Raw genomic sequence first — 25,622 nt, forward strand, 5'->3', positions numbered from 1 at the left:
GCGTATTAGTTTTCTCTTGTTGCTATAGGATGTTACCACAAATTTAGTGATATAACACAAATGTGTTCTCTTGCAGTTCAGGGGGTCAGAAGTCTGAAATGAGTCTTGCTGGGGTAGAATCAAGGTGTCAGGAGGACTGTGTTCCCTGTGTTTTATAGTCGTGGATCATAATATATAGAGTTTTACTTAAAATTGTCTTTGGGAGTGTGAAATGTTTCCCCAGCACACCGATGTGTTCCTTCTGGCCTGTGGGCCTCAGAACAGGATGAGATGACAGAGCTCATTGCTGCAGCGACTGCCTTTTTATTAGTCAGTGGGTGTTCTTACAGCTTCCTCTATCCTGTCATTAAAGACCTATCACTGTGCCTAACTTGAGGTTTTCGCTTTCTTTTCCTTACATCAATTCCAGTGGGAAACAGTGGGTCACTCATGCAAGTGTTTATTTCATGATCAAGTGTAGAACCTGTAGCCAAGACTGAGTGTGGAATAAAAGGCATTGAAGCTCTTGGTCCTTGGTGCCTGGCACATGGCATTCACTGGCTCTTGGCGGGCACTCACTAAAGATTTGAGTGTGTTGAGTGAATGAGCGAATGAATGAACTGATAAGGAGAGTGCTAGTAGACTTAGAGATGCTTGTAGAAAATTAGAGGCAGAGGACAGCTTCTTTGTTGTGGAGTGGGCTGGAGTAGCTGGTACCCCCCCCCCCCACCGTGGGGCCTTCCCTGGGGAGCACTTTGTTTGTTTTCTAGCCTGAGTTTCAGAGAGCCAGCTCTTATTGCCTAAGCACATGCTTTCTCTCTGGATGCTGATTCTTGATTTTGAAAAGTGCATACACGCGACGATCCTGGATGATTTACTAACTTTAGTTGCTTCCCTTGGATTTGCTTTTGCTTGTCTTTAAAATGAACAGACTTTCATAGTGGATTGTGTACCTACCTGCCCTGTTCTGCCTGCCTTATTTTTGATGTTACATGGAGGTGCTGAAAGGGTGTGTACTTGTTTTTCCATTTTGAAGAGGTTGAGTCTGGGAGAGAGGACTCTGAAAGTTGACATTTCAGTGTAGCTGATGAGCAGTAGCCTCCAGCCACTTCAGAATGAGGAGGGTGAGGGTAAGGGTAAGCGTTGGGGGTGGGGTCAGCAAGTCTACAAAATGCTCTGTAAATGTGGGTAAAACTGCCCGTGCATGGTAAGGGCGGTTTCTAGGGACAGAGTCCAAAGCTTTCTTTAGATCTTCAAGGAGATGCATGATCCCTAAAGGACTTACTCACTGGATCAGGTTCTGGTGGATTGACATGCTCTTTTTTTCCATTTCAAAGGCAGATCGGGCGGTGCCGAGAAAAATTTCCTTACTAGATGACATTTCATCGCAATGTCCGATCGTTTGGGGCAAATAACCAAGGGCAAGGATGGGAAAAGCAAGTATTCGACTCTCAGCCTGTTTGATAAGTATAAAGGAAAATCAGTAGACGCAATTCGATCCTCAGGTAAGAACTGGGGTCCAAGGCCAGGCCTTTCCACTTTTCCTTTATTGAGAAACTCCAGGTCAAGGACCATGGGAACCCAGAGTCCCCCACTTGGTCAGAGGTCCATGCAAATCAGTCTTATGGCAGGTAGTTCACCCGGTAGTTCTGGGAAGCAGCCTCCCCTTGCTCCTGTTTGAGGTCTGATTTCAGAGCCTAGAATACCCTGACTTGGCTGTAGGGGGGCTGTTTCCCCCTCTCTCTTATCTTACTGAAACCGTGGATATTTTTAGCCCAGTGGTTAGAATGGAGCTTAATTTGCATGAGAGTTACCCGGTTTAGATTTCATGGTTCCAATATTCTGGAACTTGGTGGGAAAGTTCCTGCCGATACCATCCACACCCCATGAGGATTTTATGAGTGCTCGGGCTTGGCTTGGGTCTAGGCAGAGACTGTCCTTTCAGTCCTGCTGTAATGATGCCAGAGCAGTCTCAACTTGCAGAGTAGTTACCATGTGGGACGAGGTTTCTGGTCCTGGCTCCTCACCCATGTCATAAACTCCTGAGCCTTCTCCTGCCTGCTAATAAAATGGAAGCCTCCACAGATTCCGGCAACTCCTGTGTGTCTGAAGGCCTTGGTGAAGAGCTTGTCAAGTGACTAAATGACCACCAGGCATTGCTTGTGTGTTTCCACAAGCGGGGCTACCCCTTGTTTTTTGTTCTGTTGCCTTTGTCGTTACCACTTAGGGTTTGAAAGAGCAGCTGAATGATTCTGGCCTCTTTTCTTCTGTAATTTCCCTGTGCACTGTCTCCATCCCTGTCTTCCTGCAGTTATTCCTAGACATGGCTTACAGAGTCTCGGAAAAGTTGCCACAGCCCGGCGTATGCCACCGCCTGCAAACCTGCCAAGCTTAAAGTCTGAAAACAAAGGAAACGACCCAAACATTGTTATAGTACCCAAGGACGGAACGGGATGGGCAAACAAGCAGGATCAGCAAGACCCAAAGAGGTGAGAGCAGAGGGCAGGCAGCTCCAGCACCCTTCTCGTCTGCACAGGGCCGCACAGGAGAACCAGAGATTCCAAAGGAACCATCTTTGCCCTGACCCTGCTGCCTTGTTGTTTCTCACTCCCTGCCTTCATTTCTCCTGGCTCTTGGAGCCAGTGCAGCAGCGTTTCTGTGGGCCGCCTGGTCCCAGTGACTAGTCCTCTGTGCTGTATTTGGAAAAGCCTCATCAGCCTGGAGGAGTGTGTGCGGTGACTCAGAGCCAGGTCCTGTATGAGCCATGGTGGACAAAGGTGGCGCTTGCACACTTCGATCTGGTGGTCCCCGTGTGCTGCGCTCTAGGCTGCGGAGGCAGTCTTTCCACCTGCGGGCCTCTCGCAGAGGAGACTGCTGCAGGGGCTCCAGATGGACCCAGGCACGGAGAGCAGCCCAGCAGCCCAGCACCCAGGGTCTGGCACAAAAGTCGCTGTTAGAGAAGCAGCAACTGTAGGGGCTGCTACTGTACAGTGGGTGCATAGCCAGGCCCTTCCCTTGGTGCTGAGCCTCCAGCTGTCTCCTTCACCGAGTGTCTCCTCTGACTGGGTTCTGGCCAGTGATAAGGGTGTCTAGGAAAGAGGACTTGGGATTTGTGCTGGGAGGACTGAGGGGGTCAGGGCCTTGCTAAGGCTGGAAGGCAGAAACCTACGCTGGGGTTAGCCTGTTTGGAAATGAAAGCTCCCCAGTCCTGTCCTGTGCACCTCTTGCCCTGCATTTCATGGTCTGGCTGCTGAAGCTCGGGATCCAGAACACAGCTGTTGACCAGTGTCCTTTCCTCTCACCAGAAATGGCCACACGAACTTTTATAAAACTTCCCTGTAGGTATTCAGACAGTGTAGAGAGTGAGCAGATAATTCAACCAGATGGTCATAAAGTAGCAGTAACCTCAATAGAGTTTTAAATGCTATTTAAATTTTTTCTGACAGTTTGCTTAGGGATCATACGGGTTGATGGTAGAGTGTGGCTTTGGAATGGACACATGTGGGCGGTGCCCAGCCAGGCGGTTTGTTAGTTTTATGGCACCTGGAGAATCATTTGACTTCTGAGCTTCATTGTCCTGTGAAGTAAGAATAATACCTGGCTCCTGGTGGTTACAAGAAATAGATGAGATAACATGAGCCAGGTCCTCAGCACAGAGCCTGGCCTGGAGGGTGTGCACAGCAGATGTCAGCCATTATTGTTGCCATTCCATTCAAATGTGAACACTGCGCACTCTGTAGTGAAGTGGATGTTACACATTTCAGTGTAGGCATTGAAATGCCCGTGCTGTCGAAAGTTCCAGGAGAGGACAAAGCGTTGCTCCCTCCCTGTATCCATCCCAACCCAGTGTTGGCACAGACAGCGTCAGCTCTCATGAGGCCGGTCGTGCTGAGGCGTGTCTGCCGGGCCGGGAGGAGTGAGTGTGGGGGAGGGGGCCGCAGACCCAGACTCCGGTGCTCTGCTGCCACTGGGCCATGCCTGCCATGGGGGAATCAAGAGATGGTAGAATGGCGCAGTTGCTTAGTGGGAGGACACTTAGGTGACACTGCCTGGGAGCTCCTATTTTGGGTAGAAGGTCATGTGAGGGGATCGGTAGCTTTCATTTTGTAATGGTCACGAGTGGTGATGAGTTACTTGGGTTAAGTGAACCTTGAAAGAGTGTCATGTGGGATTGAACTTCAGGTATAGAGGAACCACCGCCAATGGGTGGATTCTAGCCAAGTGGGTGGCCACCCTCCTCGAATCTTGTCAAATTGAATAGAGTGACTGGAAGGCTGTTGAGTCAGCAGAAACCTTCCTTCAGGACGCCTTCTTGTTACCTCCTCAAAAGATTACCTGTGGGGTGTAAACTGATGCAACTTTTTTTGGAAGGCAGTTTAGCAGTATCTTTTAAACTTCAAAACACCTTCTGATCCAGCAGTTCCATTTCTAAGAACTTACACTACGGAATTACTTACACAAAAGTGTGCAAAGATATTTATACAGAAATACTCATTGCAGTTGTATTTGTAATAGGAAAAAATGGAGATTCGTAAGTCATGGCCCATCCAATTATACTGTGTTATTAAAAGAAAGAGGTAGGTCCCTATGTATTGTCACGAAAGATGTTAGATTAAGTAAAAAAACAAGTTACAGAGTTGTATGCATGGCATTATTCCACTTGCGTTTAAAAAAAAACTATTATGTAGAGAAAAATCTGCTTTAGAGTTTCTCCCTGGAGGGTGAGATGATGACGAATTCTATTTTATATATATTTATACATTTATTTTTACTATAAGCATATATTTCTTTTACAAGCTAAGAGAAGGTAAAACTTTTTTTTTTTTAAATCTGCTGTTTCAAAGCAGTCAGCCCCCTGAGTAGCTGTGAGCTCTTGGTCAGGAGGAAGGGGCTCAGAGCCCCTTCCCTAGAGTGACTCAGTTTCCCCATTTTCAAACCCTCCATTACTTCATTGTTTACATGAGCTTTCAGTGTTTGCAGATAGAGGCTCTCTAGGAAGGCAGAGACCTGTCCTGCCCTGTAAAGATGTTAGTGAGTAGACCTCAGACATGGTTCTGTTTCTCATTAGTCTTTGCCAACATAAGCTTCTCCTGGGGAAGGTGCTACTTCTATTGACCAGAGGGGGTCTTGCTCCCAGTGAGCAGCTGTAGCTTTTGGAAATGCAGAGGGATCTTGTCTGCATGGCCTGTGCCATATCTAATCCTATGTCCTGCCTCTGTCTAGTTCCAGTGCAACGGCCTCTCAGCCGCCGGAGTCGCTGCCGCAGCCGGGTTTGCAGAAATCTGTCTCCAATTTACAGAAACCGACACAGTCAATCAGTCAGGAGGTAGGTGCTGGGGATCCCATCCTGATGTCGACGTTGGGGCTGCCTGGTGCCCCTGTCTGGGGTAGGAACTGTTGCTGAGGAGGATGGTTTTGAGTGACTTGCTTATACCAAAGGCAAACCTTGATAGGCGATTTTGGGAAATGAGCCCAGGAAATTGTCATGGTCACTGATGAGGTGATTTAACCTGCAGCTTCTGGAGAAGACCCCAGATGGAGAGTAGAATACATATACCTAGTTTGATTTTGCTGACTTACGTTTAGGTGAGGTCGCTCAGGTAGGTACAGGCTAGATCAGGATCCCCCAGATGTGTCCCAGGGAAACAAGTGCCATAAGCAGACAAGATGTGTTAGGTCACAGAAAGGTGAGTTTGGAAAACAGAATTAAGCAAGCTCCCTACGGGTGGACATCTCGGTATTTTTGATATGCTAATGTGCGCTCTGGCTCTCTGAGAAGACGACATAAAGGACAGCAGTCTCCAAATTGATTTGTCTTAGGAAACCTTTTTAACAAGGTCTCTAGGGACCAGTGGTGTCTCAGAGCCACCTTGGGAAATACTAGCTATAATCACCCTTTCATTTGTTGATGCATTTAAAATGTTTTCTAAACAGGAAGGCATGATTTAACTGAGCAAGAGCTTATAATAGACCAAGTCCATTAGAGACTGTGTGGGCCACAGAGATCAGCAGAGCTCATGCTTGCTTAGCTGGAAGCTAGAACCCTGGATGAGAAGTCTGAGTCTTTTAGATCAGAAGAACTCAGATTCTTAGCACTAACTAGCCCTCTGAAAAACAACTTGAACTGCCGAACTTTAGTTTTGTTTTGCTGCCTGGGCAGTAGGACGTCTGAGACACCATCCCCCATCTGTGGGGGAAGTTTATAGCTTTGCCAGAAGGACACCCCCCGAACTATGCTTTTGAAATTAAAGAGAGAAAAAAAGAAACCATGTTCATGTGATTTAGGCTCCTTATTCATTGGCCTAAATCCACTTGGGCTGCAGAGTATGTAGAGTTGAACTCATGTGTTCCTCAGGATTTGAAACTAAGTGAGATTGTAGAGCCACAGTGCTTCAGCCCTGGCTGTATAGCAAACTCACCTTTGGAGCTTGTTGAAAGAAAATAGATGTGCTTGGATCCCACCAGGGGAGAGTCTGGGATAGGGCCTGGCGTCTGTGGAAAGAAATTGCTTAGGGAACTGTCTGGGATCCCGTTCTGGAGCAGCACAGGTCACCTTCCCCATGCTCAGCTCTTTTCAGCTGTTACTTGGTTTTCTCATATGCAGAGGTGGTAAGAAGAGACTCCCAGTTTGTAAAACCTCACCTCAGTCAGAGTTTGTATAGTTCTACTCCTGGGATGAAGGTCACCAACAATAACAGGACCCACCCCTGGGCCCTGCAGGCATTCTCTCCAGTTGAGTGCCCTTGGTGGGTGCTTACCGACACCAGGTGGGAAGTTGTGAGTTGGCCCTGGTCTCTAGGGACCGGTGGCCACCCCACCTGCACGGCCCCCTCATGTAGTCTTATGGGAGAGACCTAGGACCATTCTGGCCACCATATCAAGCATTTAGGGCAGCTTTCTATAAGTAAATGGCTTGTTAGACCTGGTCACTCTGCACTGAAAGTAAGATAGCCGGCTGCCTTGAGTGTGTGCTGGTGGTGGCAATGGGGGGTGGGCTGGAAAGGAGGGGTCATGGGAAAGGGTAGTTATTTAATCTGGTACCTAACCCAGTAAGTGATAAAACTTGGCTGCACCAAGCTCTGTTTTTGTAGCTTCACCTTCAGGTGGGCGGAGAAGTCTGGTAAGCTGAATGCTGTGGAAAAAGGCAGATGAGCTCCGTGGTTGGGGACCCAGAGGGGCTTTGGACACAGGCAAGATGGGGACAGGTCCTGGTTCTGCCTCTCTGGCTGGGTGTCCAAGTCGAGTTACTCCTTCCTAAGCCTCAGGGGTGTGACGAGCCCTCCCAGGGCATGGGGGGCTTTGGTTGGACGGTGTGCCTAGCGTAATGCCAAGTCCTAGTGAGCTTTAAGCAGAGGTGGTCAGGTGGGACTGAGCCTGAACCAGGCAAGTCCTAGTTGGTGGAGGAGGAAGCCTCATGGGCAGCTGTGCTTTGTAGAAGGGCAGTGGTTGTGGAAAGAGGCGCATGGCCCCTCTGGTGAGGATCAGACACGTCACTCTCCCTTGTTCACGTTCTGTTAGCGGCACACAGTTTTTGAGACACGTGCTGGAATTGGGGCCTGTTCTTTGTCTCTGTAGCAAGACAGAGTAGCTCTGTGTGGGCAGGAGAGGTGACCTGACAATGTTCCAGACCGCAGCCTGAAGGTGGATGTGGGTCTGAGTCCTGGCGTTGCTGTGAAACTCACTGTGTGACTCTCAGCTGGTCACGCCCCTTCATCCTGTTCCTCATCAGTCACGTGGCCGGCAGTTACTGACACATGGGCTGCTACACCCGTGGGGTGCTGCCTGCAAAGCTCCCATGGCTGATGCACTCAGCAAGTGGTGGTGGACTTGTCTGCCTCGTGGTGGAACCTAAGGGGTGGCCCGTGAGCACCTTATCCCAACTGGCTCGGGGAATGGACGCAGGCTGACGGGGCTGGCTCTCTTCTAATCTCTTCCTTTTTTCAGAACACAAATTCAGTGCCAGGTGGACCAAAGTCATGGGCACAGCTGAATGGAAAGCCAGTAGGACACGAAGGTGGTAAGTGCATGGGGGTGGGCACTTGGCAGGGGGCAAGAGGGATGTATACCTTTTCTGGACCATTCCGGTAGGGTCTAGATTATCTTTGGCCTAAAGCTTTGTGGAACCGTTCACCTGAGTCACTGCTCTGTGGGGCTTGGCCTTTGCCCTAGGGAGACAGAGCCAATTTTGGAAGCATGTTGACTCTTGGATTTCATAGAGTGTTATGGCAAAGACATCCCTGCTAAGGTGTGTGGAGAGGACTGGGTGGCTGGCCCCGTCACTCTGTCTTTGGCTGTGTTGCTGCTGGAAGTAATATCTGCTCAGCAGTGTTGCCAACATGCACTCCTTCCTCTCTCCTGGACCCGCAGGGAGGTGTTATGAGCAGTTGTGGTGTTCGCTTCAGACCCGGGTTTATGAATCAGCCAGCCCTGGGACCAAGCCGCCTGCTGCTGGGTAGTAGCTGCAGAGCGTTCAGGGGGCTGTGTGGGGTGTGTCACTGCTGGTGCTTGGCCTGGCATTGGGAGCCTTGGAGTGGGTCGGCTAGCAGCTGCTGTGGGTCTTCATTAGGAAGGTGGGGGAGAGAAGTAGAGGGGAACGTGTTCCGAGTTCTATGCAAATGTTGAACAATAACAGGCAGTGGCCTCCAAGGCCAGATGGAACAGCGGAGCCAGCAGAGGTCACCAGGCCCTCCAGTGACTGGAACCATTCCAGAACGCAGGCCCAGGGTCGCGGGCATTTATGAGAGAAGCCAGCTCTTCTAACTTTCCAGTGTTTGTGCAAATATTTCTAGCACACTGTGCAGACCAAACTGGGTGCCACCTCTGGGCTGGGAGTGCTGGTATCAGGGTTAGTCTTCTGGAAAACAGCACTGGCTGCCTTCTTACCCTATGCCCCCGTCCTGGAGTTGCCCTCTGCCTGCTGTGTGGCCATGCCATCCAAGGTCTCTCCAGACCTATGTTTTATGAAGTGCATATTAGAAAAACAGCTCCTTGTCCCACCTTCCCTGACCTCCCCTACCCCCTGCCCAAAACACATGTTCCTTCTGGGTTGTAGTCACAGTGTAGTTGAAGGCTCTCTTCTGTCTCCAGTGGGGAGTGACAGTTAACGTGCCAGAGGAGTGATGGGCACAGCCCAACTGCTCCTGACCTCACAGGGAGCAGGGGAAGCTCAGCTTGTGTGAAGGGTGAGGAGGAGGGGACAAGGTTAGCAGAGGGCGCGGGAGGCCAGTGACAAGCATTTCAATGCCCTCAAATTAGGTCTCGTAACAGGCTTTTTAATGAGCAGTCACTAGACTGTTGACAGTGGTTCTTTGGCTTTTTGTAGCCAGTCTTTCTGCAAGATTAAGATTTTAAGTATATCAAATGTATTTTTATTTAAAAAGATCCACAAAGACTAAAAACAAAGTAGTATAATGGGTACAACCCCTATGGAGAGCAGTTTGGCACTGCCACTCAAGATACTGTGCGTCTCCCCTTTGACCTGGCAGCTCTGGGGTGAGGAGATTGTCCTATAAATTGTATTGCCGTGTATGCAGTGACATGCACACAAGATCATTCATTGCAGTATGTTTATAGCAAAAGATTGGAAACAGTCACCAGAAATGTCCATCAACTTATGGCACTTGAATGAAATGCTATTTAGTTAGCTATAAGGGAAAAAGTCAGTTTTCTATTGATACAAGATCTATAGGACATATTCTTCAGTGAAAAAAAGTGCACAAGAGTTTATAGAGTGTGTTACATTCATGCAGAAAATTGGGGTGACGAAAAATACACTTCTAAAAGTATGGAAGGGAACACGAGGAGGGGAAGTACCTACTTCTGAGGGCATCCGAAGTGCAGGTGGGACACAGGCTGGAGAAAGGCTTCAGTTTCGACCTTTTTATAGCCTTTTCCTTTTGCACCTTGTGATTGTGTTACCTGTCAGAAACAAAGTGATTGCTAGAGCAATTCTAAACCACAGCAAAATACTTTGTAAACATGCAACAGCTTGTCTGGGAGGTGGCAGAACCCGCAGCCCAAGAGGAGAGAACAGACACGTGCTGGGCCCAGGTGGGGCTGGGGTGGGAATCAGGCTTCTGGGTCCCCCTCCTGTGCTGGGGTCATACGTTCGCAATGCCATCAAGGCTGTGAGGATTTGGGGGTAGGTCACCCACAGACATTTTCCAAAGGACTCTTTCTGAATTGATAGACTCTGTCCGTGTTGAAAGTGGCTGATTGGTCTGTTTCACCTGAAAAGACCAGGAGGTCTGATGGTGGGGTTGGGGCAGAGGCCAGAGGCTCATGGCGCGTGGGTCTGGTGCCAGCGACACCACCAACAGCTTGATTTGGGAGCTTAGAAGAAGCCCCTGATTTTACTGCCTTAGTGTCTCCTGGCAGAGAAGATGGCACAAGGCATCGGTGGGTGAACATTACAGGACATTGAAACCTTAGCAGTGGCACTTTGATGTGAGATTTGAGTTCTCTTTACGTTTTCATCTGTGGAGGACAAGTTTAACTCAGTGCTTATGATAACACTTTCGTGACTGCAAGGCCGAGAAGTACTGGGCATTTGATCCTCACCTGAAATACGTTTTTAGTGATTTTTAGAGAGAGCGGAAGGTAGGGAAACATCAATCTGTTGCCTCTGCAACCGGGGATTGAATCCACCACCTTTTGGTATACTATGCAGGATGCTGCTCCAAACAGCTGAGCCACCCAGCCAGGGCAAATAGTGTACCATATTTTTATTTATTTTTATTTTAAAATATATCTTTATTGATTTCAGAGAGAGGGGGAGAGAGAGTTGAAACATCCATGATGAGAGAGTCATGGATCGGCTGCCTCCTGCACGCCCCCAACTGGGGATCAAGCCCGCAACCCTGCATGTGCCCTGACTAGGAATCGAACCGCAGTCTCCTGAATCCTAGGTCGATGCTCAACTGCTGAACCATACCCTGCCAGGCTGTACCATATTTCTATAAAGCATGCCTTTCCTGTTTCATCTGTTCAGTTCTTAGCATAGTGAAGCAACTGTGTGAGTCAAGGCCTCCTTTCCAGAGCAGTGGGGCTCCTTTGTGGCCCCTGGAGACTGTCTCTCAGGCTCATCCCTGGTGAAGAATGCATCCACGTATCCTCCTGGCAGGTTTATTTGACTCCGGACCTGTTTATTAATTGGGAGAGTGAATGAATTGCTGCCTGTGCTTCTACACTATCCACTGCATCTTTCTGGCAAAGTCTGCCTTGGCTGACAGGTCTGAGAATCAGTGGTGCCAAGAATAATACCAAGGGGGCGATTGGGAGCAAGGTGTGTCACAGTGGACATTGTGCTGTGTGACACTACTATTAGTGCACCTGGTGCTGGACATGGGCTGCGTGTCCAGATAAAGGACTGGCTCTCACTCCTGACCCTTAAATGCATCATTTATTGTCCTCTCTTCATCCAGAAGGTGATTGCCAGCTCCCTGTGCTCAGTGCTGTAAGAGGAACGAGACGAAGAAAAGGCTCTTAGAGGAGGTTATAGTGTTGGGGAGTGAACGAAGGAACAAATAAACTGTTCCCAGGATTATGACAGTAAAATGTTTGGCTGTGCAGGGCTGGAGGAACTTTGTAGAAAATGGAAAACTGTAAAGGACAGATAAATGAGGAGGTGCTCATGAGTGTAAATCTAGGGCCGGGGCCTTGGGAGGGGTACCTTACCTTCTCTTGGCATTACCTCCATGGGAAAGCAGTTGACTTCCTTGGGCTGATTTTGCCAAAGACCGCTCTTGTCTGCTTCTTGGGCCCCCAGAAGGACCTTACTACCTTCTTCCAGGAGCCAGGAAGGATCCTGGCTGGAGCAGCTGCCATATTTTACCCTATACCCTTTGCAACTAGCTCCTGTCAGTTAGCATCTGGGACTGGGACCCTCGGGGGACCCTAGTGCCGCTCCATCAGCACAGATGCCAGCAGGGCGCGGCACACTCCTGAGAAGCCCCCTCCCAGCCGGCGTGGCTGTTGGTGCTTGGAGTTGCTAAAGCTGAGGACTGTTGGTGCCGCCCTCATTTGCTCCATAAATCTTCCCGGTTTCTTTACAGGTTTAAGGGGCTCAAGCCGACTATTATCCTTCTCTCCCGAGGAATTTCCGACGCTGAAAGCAGCTGGAGGGCAGGACAAGGCTGGCAAAGAAAAGGGCGTCTTAGATCTGTCGTATGGGCCAGGACCAAGCCTCCGCCCTCAGAGTAAGTGAGCTGCAGCCTGTCTGGGCACAGGCAAAACAGCAGTCTCCCTTTCTTCCTGCCCTGTCAGACAGCAGTGTGCAACTTCTTGAAGACTGTCACTCCTGAGCCAGGCTCCCTGCCTGGAAAGCAAGCCTATTGACCCTTTGCCCGATCTCTGCCTCCTTTGGACTTCTCCCTAGGCTGGTCTGGAGGTCACCCGTTCTTTCTTGTCTGTTGGGTCGGGTGAGGCCTTCCTAGCTGTCAGATGGTTCTGCTATGCTTGGGTTGTCATGGCAAGGGTGGACAGACCAATAGCCAATACTTTGGCCCCCTGATTCGGGAGCTGGTTTTCTAAACCAGCGGTGCCCAAACCTTGCTGAATGGTGGCAGGATCACCTCATGAGTATGTTATGAAGTCTGATTTCCAGGCCTCCCCATCCTCAGCCACCTTAGAATCTCTGTTTTTTAACATGTTCCCTTAGGTAGCCTGCTCTGTGCTGGTCTCCACGGCCCTCCTCTGAGGTCTGGGCAAGGAGTGGGCAGGTGTGTGTAGTGATAACTTGCTGGTAACATTTTTTTAGAGGTGTTGGGTGGTTAGCGTTTAAGGTGTTTAGGAATGAGATTTTCCATCTGCTCTAACCAGAGATTCTGAAATGGCCCTTGTTTTTTTAAGGTGTGTGTTGTGGTGGGCGGGAGGTGCTTGATCAGGTCTTGAAATATGAGAGACTTCTGTTTGTTTGTCTTGATTAATCTCCAAGGTGCCCAGCGTCAGGGCTGATGTCCTGTAGATGAAATGGTCATTATGCAGCTCTGCTTAGACGCACCACTTTCTCAGTGGCCTGCCCTGTATTATTCCATCTACTCCAAAGACAGCATCAAGTTCCGTAGGCCAAGAACTATAACTTCCTGGGTTTAATTAAGATGAGCTGCTTTATAGGATGGTAAAAATTTCGAACTAGGAGGAGCTTCTGGGATCAGTTATATCTCCTCATTTGTGAAGATGAAGAAGTGGATGGCCAGCAGGGCAACCACAGACAGGGCTTCCCCAAGACCACGTGTGGGGTTGGAAAGCAGGAGCAGAGCCCTGTTTTGTGGCTCCCATCCCTCAGTCTTTCTCTGAGGGGTTCCATACTCAGGGACCTTTCATGTTTCAACCCCTAACCAAAAGCTGACTGAAAAAAACAGTCATTTGTCTCATGCAGCTTCTCCTTGGCCTATAGTTCCACCAGAGCTTGCTACGTTGGGCAGTGGAAGGCATCATCAGGAAAGTTAGGTGGTTCGGCAGGTTTCCACCTATGCCCTGCAGGAGGGCCCCTCTGACTCGTGTAGGACAGGTGGGGGCCAAGGCCTGTGGCAGGCCCAGACCCTTCTACGACCCCTGGGTGAGAGTGGTTCTGCTTTGTCTTATGAACTAGGGAGGCCTCTTTGACTAGAGGTGCCACTGCTAAGCAGAGTTTGAAAATGTGTCAGAACTCACTAGTTTTAATGTCAAGTTTAGTCCTGGTCCTCTGGGGGCTGGGTGGTGTTTGTGGAAGAAGTCACCCAAGGCTGTTTCCATTGGGGCTGCCTGATTCCTCTGCTGTTAGCTCTGTGGGCGATGTGATTTCTGTTAATCAGTGAAGACCACATCTTGTTCACACGCCATCTCTCTGAGTGGACCTTGTTTTGTATTTCTCTTACACTCAGACTTCCCTCAGCAAGTTCACACTCACTGGCCAGGTGTCTGCCCCCCATCTTCCCTGACAGACTTGAGCAGTGGACTCGACTCCTCACTTTTTGGGGGGAGTTTTTTGGTGAATGAGGGGGGTCCCCTGACCTTCAGAACCTCATACAATCCCTCCTCCCCCCTCCTCTTTCCTCTCCCCTTTTGCCCCTTTCAATTTCCAGATGTGACAAGCTGGAGGGAGGGCGGTGGGCGAAACATAATTTCTGCCACGTCTCTGAGCGCCTCCCCAACTGAGCTGGGCAGCAGGAACTCGAGTACGGGAGACGGAGCCCCCTCCTCGGCATGCACCAGCGATTCTAAGGACCCCTCTCTCCGCCCGGCTCAGCCTGTTCGCAAAGGGGCTTCACAGTTCATGGGAAATGCATACCACCCACCTACATACCATGACATGCTTCCTGCTTTTGTAAGTCTTCAGAGTGTGCATTTCCCCACGAGGTTGGCTTGTTCATGTCCCACAGAGCCTGCTCCACGTGACTGAATGTCCACCTAGGTTCTCCCTCCTGATTTCACTCTCTGCCCTGATACCCTGCCTTGGAGGTTTCCATTAGTTTCCACTTTCTTGCCTCCTCTTCAAATCTTGAAGTCCTCTGGCTTCTTTCCCTGCTGCTCTGGACACTATGTCAGCCTTGGTTCTTTAGACAAAGGAGAGGCAGGTTTTCCCTAAGACACAGGCCCATGTTCACTAACAACAGGAGAGAAATGGGGGAGACGGTGGCAGATTAAATGGGAAACCCCAAGATTTCCTGTTCCTTTTTCCCATTTCTCATTTTCCAAAATAAATTCTAATGCGAATGGAACTTAGAATTTGGGTCATTACCAGGAAATCCTATTCATTGGTGTTATGTTTCAGATGTGTTCGCCACAGTCGTCAGAGAACCAGGGTACGGTGGAACGAGGATCTTTCCCCCTTCCCCAGCTCCGCCTGGAGCCCCGCGTTCCTTTTAGACAGTTCCAGATGAATGACCAAGACGGGTAAGGCTGTGGCATTGTAGTCACACATGTAGAGATTGCCCCAGTGGACAAGATGATGGGCTGACGAATGAAAGTGCATTGTCTTCTAAAGACCACAGTGCACCTAAAAACCAATGCAGACCCAGGGTGTGTGGGATGGCGGGACCAGGCTGGGTGAGAGGTTGGGTTATGACTTCAAGGTCCTGACACAGTCAAAGTTGTGGCACATGCCGATTGCTGCTACCTTAGGCATTAGCACTGAGCAGTAAAACGCAGAACGAGGCAGGACTTCTCTCTGTGATGCATTAGTTCATTGTGTATTTCTTTCCAAAGGAGATGACACATATTAAATGCAAATATGAACCTTTGCAATCTAGGACTTCATTTTTGAAAAGTATTTGGTTTTGCTTCCATATGTGTACTTGACATGAGTCCACTGTCTTTAACTCTTCTCTCATCAGAAAAGAAAACAGGCTGGGAATGACTCGCCCGCCCCGCCCACTAAGGCAGCTGGTGGAGCGGGCTCCCCGACCCACCATCATCAATGCGGAAAACCTCAAGGGCCTCGATGACCTGGACACCGACGCCGACGATGGCTGGGCAGGTGGGTTGTGTTTCTCGGTGGCCTTACACCCGATGGTTTAGAGAAGCAGAACAGAAGCCTATCTCTGCCTAGCCAGGATGCAGATCCGTCGTGTGGTCTTCCTGGGCAAGTGGGGAATGAGCACGTGCGGCTGGGGAGCAGCGTCAGTGCCCTGAGTGGATCCTCGCTGGCACTCACACCAGTGGCTGTTTATTGGGCCATCTGTGTCTCCTTTTGGTCTTCCGTCTTGATCTTAGAGCTATGGTAGATTTTGCTGTTAACATTTTTTAGAGACTTTTTATAATGGAAAAGTTAAACCAAACAAAATAGGGTAATGAACTCCCAGCTATCCACCACTCAGCTTAAGCAAGTACTACCATTCTGCCATTCTTGTGTCTATCATTTCACCCACTTTCCACCCCCAGCCTGATTATATTCTTTTATAATCCTTTTTGTTTGTTTTTGAGTAAATTTTAATTACATTGAAAGGTACACATCTTGGTTGTACAATTTTGACAGAGGGATACACCTGTGTAAAACTCCCCCGGCAAGACAGAGAGCCTTTCCCTCCTAACCCCAGTGCCTTCCCGTCACCCTGCCTCCCCGGTGGCCCAGGGCTGATCACTCTTCCAGAGAATCAGACCATGGAGTAGTTTTGTCTCTTAGACAATTTCAGGCAGGTGCAGTCATGCAGCTTTTCCTCTGGTGTCACTTTTTTGAGATTCATCAATGTTATATAAATCAGTAGTTGCTTTTAATTACTAGGCTATATTTCATTGTATCAGTATACTTTAATTTGTTGGTCCATTCAAAAGTTCCATTATGAACAATATTTTCATGTCTCCTGAGTACGTATCTAGGAGAGGTAGTGGGCCAAAGGATAGGTGTGCGATAGGTTCACAAGGGCCACTCTGACCTTGTCCGTGGTGGCCGTGCCATGGCACATTCCCAGCAGTGGCCACACTTTCCTGTCAGTCTGTATAATTTTAGCCATTCTAGTGGGTGTGTAGTGGTACATGTGCTTTTTAATTTGCGTTTTGTGGATGCCTAGTGACCGTGAACACGCTTTTGCGTGCTCTTTGGCTACAGGTGTATCTGTTTTTCCCTTTTGAGGGGATATGATACAGGTCCTTTGTGACTTACATTTCACAAATATTTTTTCCCTTAGTTTGCCTTGTCTATTCTTTTTTTTTAAATTCTCACCTGAGGATATGTTTTTTTTTTTTCAGTGATTCTAGAGAGAGAAGAGGAAGGGAGGGGGAGAGAGAGAAACATGGATTTGAGAGAGAAACATTGACCAGCTGCTTCCCATATGCTCCCCGACTGGGGATTGACCCAAAACCTGGGTTTGTGCCCTGACCAGGAATAGAAACCTTGACCCTTCTGTGCTCTGGCAGACGCTCTGACCACTGAGCACAGGGCCCGGGCCCATTGTGAATGAGCTGATGTGTGTGGTGTATGGTGGGAGTTGAAGTTCACTTTTTTCCGTAAGGACATCCACTTGCTCCCCACCATTTGTTGTTAGGACTTTCCCTCCCCTATTGAATTGCTTTGGCACCTTTGCCAAAACTCAGCTGACCTCTTGTAAGTGTGGATCTCTTTCTGGGCCTGTTTGTCCATTGACCTGTTTGCTCCCCCTGTGTCAGCGCCACGCTGGAGCCTTACAGTAAGTCTGAAGTTTAGGCAGTGCAAGCAAATGGACAATAAACGGACAGACAAAATTTGAAAATCCAGGTAGTGTAAGTTTTCCAACTTTGTTTTTTTGTGTTTTTGTGTGTGTTTTTTTTTAATCCTCACACGAGGACATGTTTTCACTGATTTTTAGAGAGGAACCCGAGACCTGAGTATGGCTCTGACTGGGAAACCCTCGACTCTGGTGCACAGGATGAGGCTCCAGCCAGCTGAGCCACACCGGCCAGGGCTTGTTTTGTTTTTTTGATTCTTTGACTATTCTAAGTTTTTTTCATTCCTGTTTAAATTTAGAATCAGCCTAGCAGTATGTACAAAAAGCCTGCAGGCGTTTTGGTCAGGATTGTGTTGAATTTATTTCTGGGTAGATGACATCCTAATTTTGAATCTTCTGTCCAGGGACCTGGTGAATCTATCAGGTCTTTCCTTCTCCCAGCAGTGCTTGATAGTTTTCACGGTCCAGGTCTTGACTATCTCTTGTTACGTTCATTCCTGGGTATTTATTTGGCAGCCTTTGGTGCTGTTAAAAATGGCATTGTTCCTTTTTTTAAAACTCATTGTCAAGTGTTTGATGTTATTATGTAGAAATACAGTTGGGTTTTCTGTGTTAACCTTGTACCAGGCACTTTGCTGAATGTACTCACTAGTTTTTCTAGTTTCTGTTGATTTCTTAGTATTTCTATATAAACCATCATGTTGCCTACAAATAGGGACAGTGTTATGCCTTCCTTTTCAGGTTCTGTGCCTTTTAATTCTTGCTCTGTTGCACTGTGGTGCTTCCAGTACAATGTAGATTCAGGTTCTTTGTTTTTGATCTTAGGGATAAAAGGTATAGTGTTTCACCATTAAATATGATGTTACCTGTAGCTTTTTCCGTATGTTATTTATCAGATTGAGGAGGTTCCCTTCTATTTCTGGTTTGCTGAATGGTTTTGTTTTTTAAATCATTAATGGGTGTGTATTGCATTTTGCTACATGCTTTCCCTGTCTTTGTAATCATACAGTTTTCCTCCTTTATTTTGGTAATCTTGTCTTGCATTTATTTATTTACTTTTTTCCCCCCATAATTGCAATTTTATTGTTTGTTTTGAGGATAAGTACACAGACATTTCAATTTGTACACAATTCTTGACATAGGTACCAAAAATGTAAAGATTTTTTTCTAAACAGTTATCCCAGTGACTTTCCAGCTTAAAATGTGGAGGCTAATTTCCCTTACTAGAGTATGAAGTACCACTGTCTTCAAATGTTGATGTGCTGTTACACCAAAGTCCCACTGATTCACAATTTAATGTCATATATGCTAGCTACGTAATCAATTGTTCGCTCTTTCACGGCACATTAACAAAGTTACTAGGAAAACTGGACCACTACACTGAAGATGTTATAGAGTGCATGAAATTCTCACAGGGAGAGCCAAGACCAAGGAGTGGTTTTCTTTACGAAACAATTCTACCTCAAACATGGGAATAGAAATAATTTTAAATGTTCAAGGCATATTAAATGCACAACTGACTCCAAATTGCCATTTAGTATGTTTTGTATTATAGGGTATAAAAACTGCCCCATCTATGGAATGTTAAGCTGACACCCACCCAGGACAATCAAAGTCTCCCATATTCAATATCCCATGATTTTCAGGTTCTACCAAAAAATAAACAACCAGCACATGATTTCACTTCTAGAAAAAGGGCATTTACACTTAAAAAAAAAAAAAAGGATGAGGTGAAATTCCCTTCTCAAAAATGTTGCTAGAGCTACTAAAAACTTGCATTTACAAAATAGCTGATAAAAATATTCCTCTGGAATGTCCAAGAAGGGAGACGGACCACTGGTGGGACAGTGCGTGTGATGTTCGTCAGACGTGGCTTCCTTCTCTCCTGCTTCACTCAAGGCTGGACTCCTCCTTTTCAGTTTCTCCATTTTCCGCAGGGAGATCTTTAGGTTCCTGGTCAGCCACTTCCGCCTGTTTCCCTTCTGTTGGCCCTTTTTCGTTTGCATATTCTTTTCTGCTGCCTTTTTTGGTTTTGTTCCTACTTTTGCAGGAGCAGGTTTCGCTGACAGCCTCTCAGACCTCCTTTTGGGCTCCTCTGCTGCCCCATCAGCAGAGCTGACCTTCCTTTTGGGCACCGAGGCAGCCGAGCGGGTGCTTGCCGAGGGCCTGAGGGCCTTGGCGCGCCTAGAGCATCCTTGAAGCTGGGCTGCCCGGCTGCTGCTGCTTCTCCCACCGCCCAAGCCGCTCAGACCTGCAGTGGGGCAGTGGAAGAACCCTGGCTTTTTTTCAATGCCAAACCATCCTTGCATTCTTAGAATAAACTCCACTTTTTTGTATGCCTTGATTCAATTTGCTGATATTTTATAAAGGTTCTTGGTGGATATTAGTCTATAATTTTTTTCTTTTAATATCTTTGATGGGTTTTGATGCCAGGTTATGCTGGGCTTGTGAGATGAGCTGGAAAATGTTCCATCCTTCCCTACTTTCTGAGAGGGTTTTTGTAAGATTGGTATTATTTTTTTCATTAATGCTTGATAAAACTTGCCAGTGAAACAGTTTAGCCCCGGAGCTTTCTTTGTGGAGACATTTGTGATAATAAAGTTTTATTTCTTTGATTAGTTATGCAGTTGCTCAGATTCCTGTGTCAGTTTTTGATAACTATGTTTTCACAGGATTTGTTCATTTCTTTACAGTTAAGTTTATTGGCATAAAGTTGTTGAAAATATTCCTTTTCCTTTGATGTCTGTAGCATCTGAAGTGGTAGACGCTCTTCACTCCTGATAATTGGGTAATTTGTTTTTTTCTCTCTTTCTTATTCATTTCTGCCAAGGGCTTATTAGTTTTAATATTTATGAAAAGGCAGCTTCTGGCTTTAATTTCCTCCATTTTTTGATTGTTTTCTGTTCCATTGGTCAGTTCATTTTAATTATTGGGGCTTTCTAGATTTCTCATTTAATTCTTTAGAGTCAGATAATTTCAGATCTTTTTGACTTGAGGCATATTTTATGACCGAGATCTGGTCTGTCTTCGTAAACGTCCCAAATGCATTTGGAAAGAATGTGTATTCCACAGCTGTTTGGTACCCTGTTCTACAGAGGTCATGTTAGTCAAGGTGGTTAATGGTGTCATTCAGATTCTATACATTCCTGATGTTTTTGTCTAGTTCTATCAGTAACTGAAAACAAGGTGTTAAACTTTCTACTATAATTGGGGATTTATCTTTTTCTCCTGTTTTCGCTTCATTTATTTTGAAGCTGTTATTAGGCTTATGCACATTTATGATTTTTGACTCTGACATTGACCCTTGAATTGTTGTCAGGTGTTCTCCTCTAGTAGCACTTCCTGTGTTGGAGCCTGATTTGCCCGGGCCAGTGTCATTGCTCTGGCTTTGTTGCTTTCACCATATGTCTTTGTCCATCTTCCCCGCACACACCTTTTGTGGTTGTATTTAAAGTGACTATTGGGGAGACAGCACATAGTTGTACTTGCTTTTCCATCAAATTTAATGCTACCTTTTAATTGGATTGATGCCTTTTTAATTTTTTTTATTTTAAGAATAGTTTTAAAATTTTTTAAGTGAGAGAGAAAGGAGGGGGAGACAGAGGGAGGGAGGGAAACATTGATGGGAGAATGAAACATTGATCAGCTGCCTCCTGCAAGTCCCCTACCAGGGATTGAGCCCACAGCCCAGGCATGTGCCCTGACCAGGAATGGAACCAGCAACCTTTTGGTGCACGGGATGACACTCAACCAACTGAGCCACACCGGCCAGGGCCTAAATCTATATTTTCTGTGTTTGTGGATTTGTACCTGGACATTTCTTATAAATGGAATCATACAATATTGTGGCCTTTTGTATCTGACTTCTCTCACTTAGCATAATGATTTCAAAGTTCATCACATTGTAGCATGTCAGTATTCTTTTTTTATGGCCACTTGCAATTCCATTGTGTGGATCTTCCACTTTTTGTGTACCCATTCATCAGTTGATGGACACTGTCTGCTACCTACACCACTCAGGGTGTGGGGAGCAGTGCCCTGGGCAGATCTCGCAGGCAGAGCCTCTGTATTGCTAAGGTAAACGCCTGTCTGGATTCCGCCTGCTTTTGCTCACTCTCCTGCACCTTCTAATACCTTTTTAAAATATTTTGCCCAAATTTAAGAACTGTTATGTGGGGGACGGTTAGTCTGACCAGGCTGCTGTACTGTCACCAGAAGCCAGAACTGCCCTTCACTTTTTTCTGCCGTTCCGGTGGTGGCAGCTGGGTGGCATGATTCCAGACTGGAGGAATCCCCCGTGGCACTCTGCGCAGTTGAAATCCTCATCTTTTCCCCTCCTTCCTGCCTCACCTCTGCTGCAGGCCTCCATGAGGAAGTGGACTACTCTGAGAAGCTGAAGTTCAGTGATGATGAGGAGGAGGAAGACGCCGTGACGGACGGCAGGCCTCAGTGGTAAGGCTCTGCACCCCTGCCTGTGGCACGCTCCAGTGCCACTTTATGCTCCGCAGTATTGCTGGGTGCTGGCCCCATGCCAAGTGTGTTTCCTAGTTTCCAGCAACCTCACATGGCAGATACTATTTCATTGTGCAGATGAGCGGGCTAAGCTTTGGGGACAGTCATTGGAGAATGGAGCCAGGATTTGCATCCAGGTGTAGCAAGCTGATTCCTAGTGATTGTGACCACTGTTCCAGTACTTCCCGGAGGATGTGGTGTAGACCATGCTTTCTGCAGGTTGATTATGGGTGTTAGGCCCCAGAAGCCTCCTGTGGCCAAGCGAGTTTGGGAAACTATCTGGGTTCAACTTACTCCTTTCCTCCAGGGTTGCCCTCAGCCTGGAATGTGTGTATAGAAGCATGCTGGGAGTCTTCGGGGAGGTGGGAGAAGCTGTATGCAGTATAGGCCAGGTTTCCTGAACCTTTTAGACCAATTTAATTTTTTCCCTCTTTTTTTTTGGATAATTTTATTGGACTAATTTTACTCATAATGCCCTTGGGAAAATACTTCGTTGTACTCTAGCCCTTCTTGTTTTTTATCATAGTATCAGTAGTATTGACTGACCAGCACTTTTATTTTGCACTTGACATATTTTTATTTTTAAAAGCCGTATGAATAATATGTTTTGTAAAAGACAGAAACATGTTTAATTAAAAGTAAGGCAGAAATCCTTTAACCCTAAACCCAGAGATAATCATCATTTTTAAGTTTATTGTTGACAGTATTACAGATGTCCCCTATTTCCCCCTTCTGCCCCCTCTACCCCCCCCAGGCTTTTACCACATTATTGGCTACCACTCCCCCCCCCCATTATTTTTTTGGGGGGGGGAGAGAAACATTGATGTGAGAGAGACACATCGGTTGGTTGCCTCCTGCACAGTGCTAATCGAGGTACATGCCCTTGGCTGGAATCGAACTCGAGACCCTTTAGTCTGTGGGCCGACACTCTACCCACTGAACCAAACCGTCTGGGGCTGGCTAGTACTTTTAAAAATAGTGCCTTTGGTTGCCTTAATTTGCTTTTTTTTTTGAGTACCAGCAAATGTGAACATTTTCCTTTGTGTGGAATTTCCTGGTTTCTTTGTACGTCACGTATTGGACTTACGGTGCTTTCCTAGAAAATGTGTGTTTTTTAGGTAGGAGTGCTTTAATGTGTCCCTTTGTTTTATTGTCACTGATTGTGTGCGCAGGCTAGTCTGCAAGCCCTCTCTGTGTTCCATCTTTCACGGCAAAGCTCCCGACTAAGTGCCCTCTTGTGGAGGAAGCTGGTAATGCTCTTCTGCCACTCTGATGAAACACAAGTAACTGAGGCTTCTGTAATTTATTTTCATGCTGCTTGATGCACTTGGGAACTATCTGTGGGTCAGTTCTTGGAACACTGAGCTCAGAAGGAAATGTGGCCAAGGATTTAAGGCAAAAACAAAGGCATAAAATTTTGCAGATTTATTGGAGCAGTAGGGCACTCTCTCTGTTCTTATCTCTTTCAGTTGATGTTAATTGAATATTCAACTGAAAGAGTTAGACATGGACCCAGCTTTGCTACTAGCCATGACCAAGGACACCTCAAATTGAGGGCACCTCATCCCTAAACCTGCCCTTTTTATGATATTCTCTGAGCTGGTTGATGATGCCCAACCCCCAGAGACTCCTACGACAAGCTCCAAGTCCCCTCTGACATCTTCGTTTCCCCATCCATGATGACTCCTGAAACTTCCCTCGACTCCTTCCCTTCCTGTTCACTGTGTCTGGGGCCATGGAACCAGCATCGTTGCTTTTCTGGACTGTGCATAGGTCAGCCAGCGTGTCTCCCTCCTTTCATCTTATTTTCCTACCCCTCACACTGTGCCTAGTTGTCTTCTGAAGACACAGGTCTTTTCTGGTGGGTCAGAAACCTTACTGTGGTCTCTCATGTCTCTCAAAGTGAAGTCAGGAGTCACTAGCAGTTGTTGTCCTGCTGTGATCTCCTAACTACTTTGCCTGCCTCACCTTCCCCTGACTTGCGTACATGTGTGTGCATGGACACGTGCAGACACACACGGATTAGCTGGACCTGGGCCTTGCTGTTCTCTAGACTCCCGTTAGGTTACTGCACACTCCTTCTGCATACAGGATGGCTCAGTATATGCACGTGCACGTGCGCTTTGCCCGGTGCCGGTGTTTACCCTGTTGCATGTAAAGGTGAGCACTGCACAGCTCCCTGCTCTTCCACCCTCCCTTTGGAATCCCTCCTTGTCCATACTGTGTGCTTTGCTTTTCTCCTCTGGCTCTTTATTGTGGCATCATTCAGTGAGCTCTTTTTCACTGTTGGGGGGCATTTTTCTGCACCCTTTTTTATGCAAAGCACAGGGAAGGAGAACCTTCACCTGGAGTCCTGGGAACAGCTTCCCAACCTCTCTCAGACTCTTTTCAGCTCTCTAAAATGGGGAGAGTGAGGCCCTCCCCTCCCCCCCACGCCAGTAGATGAAGTAATGGGTGTGGACCATCCTAGCTGGAGCTTTGTGTGAGAGAGTGATTTGGTAAATTTTGGTGCTGAATTTTGGTGTTCTTGGCATGTCCTGTCACCCCTGTGCGGGTGGGGGTTAGATCTGTTCTAATGAAGGAAATTGGTGTATAGACAGCTAAGTGCCTCTGGCTAGTAAGATCAGACCATGTTGGGCTGACGGGGAAAACTCACATCATGTGGTTTGTCGTAGGAACAGCTGGGACCCAAGAAGGCAGCGGCAGTTGTCAATGAGCTCTGTAGACAGTGCTGATACCAAGAGGACCCAAGAGGAAGGAAAGGATTGGGGTGAAACAGGGGGCATGACCCGGGTCATCCGGAAGGTGCCGGAACCTCAGCCACCATCCAGGAAGCTTCACAGCTGGGCGTCAGGCCCTGACTACCAGGTACCCTGGGCACTGGAGGGGCTCTGTACCTGTGATTAGCTGGGTCTCTCTCTCTCCACGTTCATTTGACCAAAGCTGTCCAGTAACTGGCAGCCAGTGAGAGACGCGGGGTGGATGGAACATCCACAGGAGTTGTTTTTAGAGATGCTTTTTTGTTTTTATATAAAGAATCACCTTCAAACCATACACTAGCTATGAATTTTCATTTCTCGTGGCTCTTTATACCCAGAGGTTTACACATATCCATGGGGAAGGGAGTAGAGTGGCTTTGTGACTGAGAAATGGTGAAGGTGTGTTTTTCAGCCTATCCATTAGCCACGGAGCCCTAATTTCAGTTCCCCTTAGGAGTGGAGACCACACTTCTGTACTGAATGTGTCTTCATTTCAGTCACATTCTAGGGCATCTTCACAATCCCTAGGGTTTCTTGTATTATCCCCGGTTTGCAAATGAGCTAAGGTACAGAAGGTTGTCACTTGCCCAAATCTCATTCCAAATGTAGTCAAGGGCAGAGCAGGGTTAAAACTCAGGTCTGCCTAGCGTGGGACTGGGTTGCCTCTTAAAGGTGTTCAAGGTGCTCGAGAAGGAGAATTGACCCCGCAGTGGGAGTTGCCCTGTCTCCTGGTTTCATCAGAGACTTTGTTTTCTTGGCAGAAGTCCTCAATGGGCAACGTGTTCCGGCAACAGTCTGTCGAAGACAAAGAGGACAAGCCACCCCCACGGCAGAAGTTCATCCAGTCAGAGATGTCCGAGGCCGTGGAACGTGCCCGGAAACGCCGGGAGGAGGAGGAGCGCCGAGCCCGGGAGGAGAGGTTGGCTGCCTGTGCTGCCAAACTCAAACAGCTGGACCAGAAGTGTAAGCAGGCTCAGAAGGCAAGCGAGGCCCAGAAGCAGGTGGAGAAGGAAGTGCCCCGGTCTCCGGGCACCGAGAAGGTGCCCCCACAGGAGAATGGCCCTGTTGTCCGCAAAGGTAAGCTGGTAGCTTTTGCCCCACGAACTGGAAGCCCTGGTGGCTGGGTTCACTGACTTGTGTTTGCATCTCCCTGGCTTCCAAGTACAACCTGTGGCTTACGGCTAGAGGATACTGGGAAGCAGCTGTCGTTAAGAGTTCCAGCCTGGGCCAAGTACCTAGATTCACAGCCTGT

At 47.6% G+C, this 25,622-nt stretch overlaps 1 protein-coding gene and 1 pseudogene across 7 annotated transcripts in view; one reads left to right on the forward strand and one right to left on the reverse strand.

Annotated features, from left to right (window-relative positions):
- PRRC2B (proline rich coiled-coil 2B) overlaps positions 1 to 25,622 on the forward strand; it is a 77,593-nt gene that overhangs the window by 22,922 nt on the left and 29,049 nt on the right. For 5 of the 6 annotated variants that reach the window (XM_081150506.1, XM_081150508.1, XM_081150510.1 and 2 more), the window contains exons 2-12: positions 1,317 to 1,484; positions 2,291 to 2,468; positions 5,203 to 5,305; positions 7,924 to 7,996; positions 12,033 to 12,176; positions 14,043 to 14,284; positions 14,732 to 14,853; positions 15,294 to 15,436; positions 21,461 to 21,551; positions 24,287 to 24,479; positions 25,132 to 25,447. In XM_081150506.1, coding sequence (XP_081006632.1) covers positions 1,370 to 1,484; positions 2,291 to 2,468; positions 5,203 to 5,305; positions 7,924 to 7,996; positions 12,033 to 12,176; positions 14,043 to 14,284; positions 14,732 to 14,853; positions 15,294 to 15,436; positions 21,461 to 21,551; positions 24,287 to 24,479; positions 25,132 to 25,447 — 1,720 coding nt within the window. In that variant the 5' untranslated portion in view covers positions 1,317 to 1,369. The remainder of the gene's footprint in view (positions 1 to 1,316; positions 1,485 to 2,290; positions 2,469 to 5,202; positions 5,306 to 7,923; positions 7,997 to 12,032; positions 12,177 to 14,042; positions 14,285 to 14,731; positions 14,854 to 15,293; positions 15,437 to 21,460; positions 21,552 to 24,286; positions 24,480 to 25,131; positions 25,448 to 25,622) is intronic. The other variant, XM_081150507.1, reaches the window with a different exon arrangement.
- On the reverse strand, positions 18,801 to 19,408 carry LOC308564002 (non-histone chromosomal protein HMG-14 pseudogene; annotated as a pseudogene). Its single transcript has 2 exons — positions 18,934 to 19,408; positions 18,801 to 18,805 (listed from the first exon to the last, which is right to left on the reverse strand). The product of its transcript is annotated as a non-histone chromosomal protein HMG-14 pseudogene (transcript).

The sequence above is a fragment of the Miniopterus schreibersii genome (genome assembly GCF_964146895.1).
Source record: "Miniopterus schreibersii genome assembly, chromosome: 11".
Taxonomy (NCBI): Eukaryota; Metazoa; Chordata; class Mammalia; order Chiroptera; family Miniopteridae; genus Miniopterus; species Miniopterus schreibersii.